This window comes from Brachionichthys hirsutus, unplaced genomic scaffold (genome assembly GCF_040956055.1).
Source record: "Brachionichthys hirsutus isolate HB-005 unplaced genomic scaffold, CSIRO-AGI_Bhir_v1 contig_1448, whole genome shotgun sequence".
NCBI classification, from domain to species: domain Eukaryota; kingdom Metazoa; phylum Chordata; class Actinopteri; order Lophiiformes; family Brachionichthyidae; genus Brachionichthys; species Brachionichthys hirsutus.
The window spans coordinates 22028-30449 of record NW_027180788.1 but is presented as its reverse complement, the minus strand read 5'-3'; the positions used below and the strand labels follow the sequence as shown (position 1 = coordinate 30449).

General features: G+C 42.7%; 1 protein-coding gene across 1 annotated transcript; it reads left to right on the top strand.

The window, feature by feature from the left end:
- Positions 1-4439: 4439 nt before the first annotated feature.
- Positions 4440-8408, top strand: LOC137916716 (adaptin ear-binding coat-associated protein 2-like). The gene is made up of 8 exons (XM_068759687.1): positions 4440-4579; positions 5755-5855; positions 6004-6108; positions 6631-6712; positions 7040-7148; positions 7263-7407; positions 7509-7593; positions 7730-8408. The coding sequence occupies exons 1-8, from the start codon at positions 4485-4487 to the stop codon at positions 7773-7775; spliced, it is 768 nt and encodes a 255-aa protein (XP_068615788.1). The 5' UTR covers positions 4440-4484; the 3' UTR covers positions 7776-8408.
- Positions 8409-8422: the final 14 nt, after the last annotated feature.

Here is an 8422-nt window from a genome sequence, read left to right as displayed (position 1 = left end):
TCTGATGAATTGTAACATTAAAAATGATAAACAGTTTACTGGAATTGAACAACATTCTAATGTAATGCTTAGTCAGCCGTCCTCGTGCTTCACAGATGAATGCTTTGCGGTGTCGTTGCTGTGTATAAAAGTCGTCCTGCCAACATTGTACTAACTTAATGTTAAGTATGACTCGCTGCTTCACTCTGAAAATGTGTGTAACATTGAATTAATTACATTAATTGCTTCATACTGTTAACAGGACAGAAAATGTTAATTGCATGCAAGATATTAGTTAAATTATAATCTGTACGCACAAATCTGAGACTGTGCTGTATTAAAGACAAAAGGAGAAATTCTCCCAAGACTCACATGTTTTGTTTTGAATTTGTGCAATTTTTGCGATTAATATTTATACTCTGAGTGTTTATGGTGTGAATACCATTCTGTCAGCATCACCCAAGTAAATGACAATGAACTCCAAACATTTTTTTATCACGTCTTGTTGGTTGTCACTTAGCATTCATTAATTATCATTGCTTTGTGTCAATTAAACTGTTCCATGTTGATTCCCTTTTACAAAAATAAACAGTTGACGGCATAAAAATCGGGATCTCATAACTTGTTGAACAATTTTACAAATGCAATAAAAATGTTGTTTCTCCTCAGGAGATCGAGAGAAGGCTCGAAGCTAAGCTGAAAATAAATCGGCAGTCGCAGTAAGCAAAAAGGAAAGCTCTCAAAAATGTTCTATTCTTTGCAAGAATGCAATTTCCTCCAGTAATTTTATTCCTCTTGCACATCTTTTTACCTGTACAGGAAATCCAGCTTTGGCACGGGCAGCTCACCTGTTAGAACTGCTGTTGTAATCCCGGATGACTCTCTGCCTGCAGCGCCTCCACCTCAAATTCGAATTTTGAAACGTCCTTCAAATAACGGTACCACAGGAAACCCTGCATCCTCATCTCGCCCCTCGCAGCAGATGAAGTCTTTGGCCCAACGGGAGGCAGAGTATGCTGAAGCTCGCCGAAGGATTTTGGGTAGTGCTTCTTCGGATGACGCGCCTCAGGACAGTCCAAGCCAGGACAGGTAAGACGTGTCGGAAAAAAGAAAATAGACCAGCGATCATTATCGCAGAAGTCATTTTAATTATTAGCTGCTTTAAAATGGAAAACAACATTTAAATGTTTGTCATTTCTCTGCATATCGTAAGGCCGACCCGTACGAGCATGCAGCAGCCGTCGGAAGTGATTCGTCCAAACAGTCATGTGACTCGCCAGCCCACGGGTCCAGACGGCACTTCGGGCTTCCGCCACTGCAGATAGACAGACGCTACCTGCTGCAAGGGATCGGCTGGTTCCCTGGTAGGGTGTTAAGAGTGACGGTCACGGCGGATGTGTGTTCTGAAGAGTGGAGTGGGTGGGGGCGATGCAAGTATTTGATGGACATTGTGTAGCGTGGATTGAAATGAACTTCTCCATCCTCCCGTTGCTCTGCTTACTGGTTTGGTCTTTGGCTGTCGGCCCGTCTTTTCCTTTAGTGGGATATTACAAGGGGTCGGCAGAGATCGGCCAAAGTAACAACAGCCCCCCCCCCCCGCCCCACTCCCTCTCTGCTCCACACTGTGACCAGGCTTTGGCCTCGCATCCCCGCACATTGTAATACTTCGATGTACCACAAGGTGCCCTTTGACTCCAAGTGTGATCAGCCCGCTGAGCGCCAAGGCATCAGGTGTCATTCTCTTCAGGGAGAGCAAAGAGAGTCCGGCCGTCTGTGGGATTTTCTCTGGAGCCATGCAAATGAACGAGCTGGCCCTTCCACTGGTGGAGCGTGGATCGTGGCAGAGTGTCCACCAGGAAGTCGGCCGTAGTTTTGCCACTTTCAGTGGAAACTAAAGTCTTGACAGTCCCGAGAGTTTCCTGTTTTCAGCAGCCTGAATAGAAGGTGATTGGAAAATCAGATCGCTCCGACACTTTGAGTGAAATAGGATTTTAAGGATGCTGTTGGGCAGCAATTACTAAGCCTCAGACTCGCACAGGCCAGAGGCCGCTGTCGAGTAGAGGTAAGGAACGTAATGTCGTTAGCACACAGCCTGTGGCCAAAGATTTTAGCAGGAATGAAGAGTGGCACAAAAGCAAAGCAGATTCAAGCAATAATAAGGAATTCAAACCTGGTTTTTTTTTCTTTCTTTAAATACACAAAATACCTAATTATCTGTGCTCTTACTCCATTTATCTTTTGCTTTTCAAAGTTTGTTTTGTGTGTGTTCATGTTAGCTTGTTATGAGACGTGTAGGCCAGAAGGTGTCAAATGTATTAGAGATTATAATAAGTAGCTGAAACTGGAACACTTGGTGTCCAAATCTTTTTTTAATGAAATTTGAAAGTTAAGAATATGATCATAACTGTAAAAAATTCAAGTTATTGATCATAAATGTCCTTCTGTGTCCCTATATTTTTATTTATGGCTAAAATACAATGTTTCACGAAACAGCTGCGATACATCTGTGTAGAAAACCTGATCCAGTTCGCAGCGTATTGACAGAATAATTATTTGATGCCAGGTGTGTAGTACGATACGAGGACACAACAGAGGCTTTAATCTGGGAAAGCGTCAATGAAATTTATGGTGAAAATGGCAAAGATTGTTAAATCTTATTTTTGTTCATCTCTCGAATGAGGATGAATTCCACTCTGGTTTTTATGATTGTCGTTGCTGTGGTGTTTATTGCACTAAAGGATTTCTGCACCATCGTTTGCCACCAACTGAACTGAAGTGAAGGAAATCAGTTTCATCAAGTACAGATGAGATTACAGTTCATACGGTTACTGATTGTCTCAGTGTAAATGAAGCTGCAGCAAATCTCAGACGTTTTCCTTTGAATGCCTTAAATAACAAGTAGTTCCCGGCTACCTTTGTTTCGGTGGATGTTGGCTGTTACTTCTCTCGGAGCTTTCGGTAGGTTAATTATTTCATTGTGGCACTCTGTGGACACTGTAAGGGTTAATGCTGTTCTTCCAGAAGTGAAATTGCTTTGACCAGTATTTGTCCAAATAGATCCTGGTGTCGGTAAAACCAGTGATTTGAAATGTTAAGAACTGTGGTTGATTGGAACTGCTGTTAATAGTGAATTGAACAATTCTGAACAATAAGGTGAAAGGTTTACTGTATTTGTACAATCCCCCCCCCCCCCCCCCCACACTTTACTGCCTGCAATAAGGGGAGTCCATCTTCCACGGTGGTTGAAGATTCATTTTATTGTTCGACTGTATTTTAAGTTCTTGCAGTACTAACATCTCAGTAATTTTTCAATAAGGAAGTACGATGTTTCATGAAAACATCAAGAAGGTATTCCTGCAATAGTGTTCCAAGGGATTGGGTACAGCGAAGTGGAAATGTCAGCAGTTTGAGTTGGTAATTGAGACAAATACCCATCCTGCACCTGGGTTATCTACTCGGTGTCGTTTCAGTCTTTCACAGCCACCGGTCTAGTTTGATGTGCTACTTGAAAACTACAAATAATATTTCAATACCCTTTAATAAACACATTTTAAAAAGCCAAATTGCAGTGTTTGTTTTGAGAAAACTAGTTTGACAAGCAAGTTTAAGGAATATGAAGTTTCTGTATGAAAAGTAATGGAAAATATTTTTTTGTAAACTTTATTTGAGAAGCTAAATTGAATGCATGTCACTAAAGCAGCCATTTATTTGGGTGTCATGGCAATAATCTCTTTTGAATTAAAAATGTTTATTTACAGAGCTATTTTATGTATAATGTGGTGTTTTCCATTCATTATCTTGAGACGATTGAGGTGGTTTTGTCTTTGCCCTGGTGGGTCACAGGTCTGCTGGAGCCTAGCCCGGGTGACTATGGGTGAGAAATGGGGTACACCCCGGATGAGTCACCAGCTCATTGCAAGGCTACACACACAAACATAGGTTGCATGTTTTTGGAGGTGGGAGGGAGCTGGAGGACCTACGCCGACGTGGGGAGAACATATAAACTGCACACGGAAATGAGTTGGACCCAGAACATTCTTAATGTGAGGCAACAGCGCTCCCCACTGCGCCACCGTGCTGCCTTCTTTCAGTTTAAAATTACATGAAATAAATATTGTGCAGAGTACAGTACTGTATGTATCTTAGGTGCAATAACCATTGTGACCAGATGTGGCGCTGTCCAAATGGAGCACCACGTCTTGTGGAATCTCGTCGTCTTATTGAACTCCCGGCTGAACCCTACTACTATAAAGGCGTGTCCCACCCTCCTCTGCCTCTGATAGGCTAGCCCGTGTTGCTTTTTTTTAATGGGTTGGCCATGTTCAGCCATGAAGCCCAATGTTTGGTTGGCTTTGGGTGACACTATTACAGTGAGCCAATCAGAGGCACAGTAGGGCGGGCTCATGGCGTCACCGTAGTGGGACTGCAAAATTCGACTGCAGGGCAGGCGGAGCTGTTCACTGAAAGTCGGAAGTTGACTCTGATATTTAGTGAAACTTGACAAAATGGCAGAAGACAACACTTATGAGTCAATGCTCTGTGTGAAGCCCGAGGTCCACGTTTATAGGATCCCTCCTCGGGCTTCTAATCGCGGATATCGGTAAGATGACCCGGAACCAGCGTTTACCGTTTATAAATGACAAGTCTGAACTTAGCCACCGAGCTAATTTAAAGAGCCGCGTCCATTATCGGACAGCCAAATGTTTCTGAAGGTGTTTGATAAGGCCCCCCCTGCAGCATTTAGTAAATAGCTAGCGTGTTAGCTAGCTATTTAGTATGATGCCATAATGCAAACTGGGTGAAACGCTGATATAATGGCTGTCGTCACACACACGGAAAGCCCTAGCAAAACAAAAAGCGCTGATGTTGACAGGAATCGGACACCAGTACTTTGGCTTTGTGGAAGCCCACTTCCTTAACTCTGGTTTACATCCTTTAACCACTTTTAAAGTCAACATTCCCAAATACGGACAGACATAATGGCGTCGTTCCCAGTGAAGCGAAACATGGCAGGAGCCCGGTGACTGTCCGGTAATGGACACATGTGTTTAGAATTTACGAGCTGGTAACAAAATCTTTATTTCTTTTAGGACGATTAAGTTATTCAGTTGCCATACATCAAACTTTATATGCTTTCCTGATTTTGCGCTTTATTTGGTTAAGACGAAAAGTGTTTGTTTGTTTTATAAAGGCAATATATTTCACGTTTTAGTTTATTCAAAGCAGCCACCGTTCACCTCGATGGCAGGGAGGGATAGTTTGGCTTGTTCCACTTACAGCTTTCTTGAGCCTTCTGTGCTTTCTCAAAGGCTTCCTTCCTTTAAATGCGGCTGAAAGGTCTGGTAAGAGCAGACCTTGATGTTGCATTCTGTTAATTAAAACATAAACTGTTGAATAATTCCTTGTTTAGTGTTCTAGAAATATATGATTTTGTTTAATGTGCTGCAGGGTGATTTTTTTTTAAGGCTGAGGTCTGAGAGATTTTATTTCAGCTCTGGATCTAATGACCTTTGCAAGATATAAAGGTCATATTCTTAGTGCGTCCTACTGTAAATCATAATAAAAGTTGCCAGTATTAGTATATATGGTATTGTTTAATACAAGCACTACTTTCCCACATTTGCTCTGGCTGGCCTGAGCCATTTGGCCTGGCCATTCGGCTTCCTCTTGGTGGTGGAAGCGGCGGGCTGCCTGAGAGCTCATGTCGGCCGCTCCGGTCTGTGTGGATTTTACAAGCCACTTTCAGATTCAGATGTGTGCTTCCTGTTTTTCTAGCGCTGCTGACTGGAAGCTAGATGAACCTGCATGGAGTGGTAGGATGAAAATAACTGCCAAAGGCAAGATGGCCTACATTAAGTTAGAGGACAAAAACACAGGTAGTGACTTACGCATGGCCTTATAACCCTCTCCCTGTTCTCTGTAAAGGTAGCACATGAACAACTTTATCAGAGCGATTTTACTTGATTAGAGTGGCCGTAACGGTCCTGAGGCATCATTTGGTGTGATTTTATTTTCTTTTTCCAGGAGAGCTGTTTGCCCAAGCTCCTGTTGAAGAGTATCCAGGCTCGACAGTCGAAGGCGTCGTAGATTCCAGCAGGTATTTTGTGATCAAGATTGAGGATGGAAATGGTAAGACACGTTTGTTATTGATCATAGGAAACAGGATGAAGAGAGTGTGTAACAGTAACCAATGCGTTCACTGGTGTTCAGTTCAACGCTTCAAAAAATGACTATCCTAATCCATTGTTTATGTAAAGATACTAATACCACACTATGAAAGTACTCAAGTGTGGGTGGAAAAGTCCTTCGTCCAACTCCTTATGTAAAAGTATTATCACCATGTATATAGTACAGAGTGTGGTGGGTCCTGCCTGTTTATTCTTTTATATCTTGCGTTCTTTTTAATTAATATTGCTTTCAATATAGTCTATGATGCTTTAGCTATTTAAGACTTACAGATCATCACGTGCTTGTAGTTTTACTGTCCTGTAAGAAGCACATACGTAACAAAAGAACATCCGTCATTGGAGTTGAAACTGTCAGCAAAAACTCCGGTATACAAAGCTGATGACGGGTTGAGGCGTCACGAGACATTTCACGTCTAACCATGTAATAAAGCGTGTCCTAATTTTGTATTTTACTTTCATAAAGTGCGCCATGCTTTTATCGGCCTGGGATTTGCTGATCGTGGAGACTCGTTTGACTTCAACGTCGCTTTACAAGATCACTTCAAGTAAGTTGGCTCCTCCTGCAGAGCGTCTGTGCAGGGATGTGCGTAGACGACGTGCTTCTGCAGGGATCTTGGTGCGTTCACACGAATATGCTTAAACAATGACGCTGAATCCAGCTTTCATAATGCATTACGCTTATAATCGGTACACAGCATAACGTGCCCAAAGTTGTTCTGATGCAAAAACCAACCTTTTTTTTTTTATATATAATTTTTTTTGTAAAGCAGTAGTTGCTATTTATTTCTAAAATAAAATACGCCGCCTGTGAGCCACTAACCGCCATTCATTATTATTAATATAATGATTACGCTTTCAATCTATTTCTAAAGGTGGGTGAGGCAAGAGGGTGAGCTCGCTAAGCAAGAAGCTTCTCAGAGCGCAGCCCCGAAGCTCGACCTCAGCTTCAAGGAAGGACAAACTATCAAGATCAGCATCGGGGTGAGGGGGGGGGGGGGGGGGGCACTCAGGGGAGGTGTTGATTGAAGGGCTTTGATAATATTTGCAACAGCTGGTGAGGAGACAAGTGACTGATTATTTAATCATTTATCACAGAACATCAAGAAGAAGGAGGTCGGTGCTGCCAGACCTCGGCCTGTGGGTGGGGGTCTCCTCCCACCCCCACCAGGTGCAAAGGCTGGGGGTCCCGCGCTGCCTCCTGGAGGACAGCAGACAGTTCCAGCTGTACAGACCGACACTGGTGATCGCCATGCTTTTGTGTCAAATCCCATTTTTTTAAACGGTCCTCGCGTGTCTCAAGCAGCATTTATTATTCCTAAAACTGCTTTTCTCCGGACGCAGCCCCGCTTTTTGACTTCGGTTCGCCGGTTCCTGCAGCCCAACCCAGCTCTGACGTGTGGGGAGATTTCACCTCTGCAGGCTCAAAGTAAGATTCCTCAGGAACGGCGTGGCCCCATAATGGTCTGTGTCGTAAATTCATCTTGTTCCATTTGTGTTCATGATTATTTTTGAGTTCACGCCCCATCGTCGCCTTTCACGCCCCGCGCCCTCTCCCTCCACAGCTCCAGTAAAGATGCGGTCAAAGCAGGATGGGTGCAGTTTAGTTGAGTCGTGAGAAACCCCTGATCGCACTCAGGTTCCATACATTCCGTGGATGATGTGGCAAAGAGAACTGAAAGAGGAGCTAATAGGAAGCGTGACTGTAGCTCATTAACTGCAGCCGTTTTGGAAGGAGTCTGTTAAAGCAACTCATTCCGAAGGAACAAACAGTCAGAGTGTACATTTGTATGCATTTATACAATCATTGTGAGACTCTGCTATGCAGTGTAGTATCCTTTCAGAACTCTGATTCCTTTTTCCGTTGCTCACCTCTTCATCGTCTCGCATGTTTTCCCTCCTCTTACCATGCAGTCATGTCAGTTCTCCAGTTTTCATTCTGAGGTGGCTCCATTTTGGGAAAATGGCTTATTTTGTGTTTTCTAATACTTTCGGAGATCTTGCAAAGATAATATTTGAATTTAAACCCCTTAAGTCTAAACAACAGCACTGACAAAAATAAAATTATGCCATTTTGTCTGTCACTCAAAGTGGGAACTTTATCTTCATGTCTCTTCCTTGTTTAATGTTGCTTTTTTTTAATGTGCCTTTCACAAAATTGTTGCTATTTTCCTTTGACCATTTAATTAAGTACCTCTTTGAATTAAATTCTGAAATCTTTAAATATATGTTCTCTTGTAAATAAACAGTATATTTCT

Coding starts and splice junctions, on each gene's coding strand:
- LOC137916716 (XM_068759687.1), top strand. CDS start 4,485: ATGGCAGAAGACAACACTTATGAGTCAATGCTCTGTGTGAAGCCCGAG. Junction 4,580..5,754: donor GCTTCTAATCGCGGATATCG/GTAAGATGACCC, acceptor CTGTTTTTCTAG/CGCTGCTGACTGGAAGCTAG. Junction 6,713..7,039: donor GCTTTACAAGATCACTTCAA/GTAAGTTGGCTC, acceptor CTATTTCTAAAG/GTGGGTGAGGCAAGAGGGTG.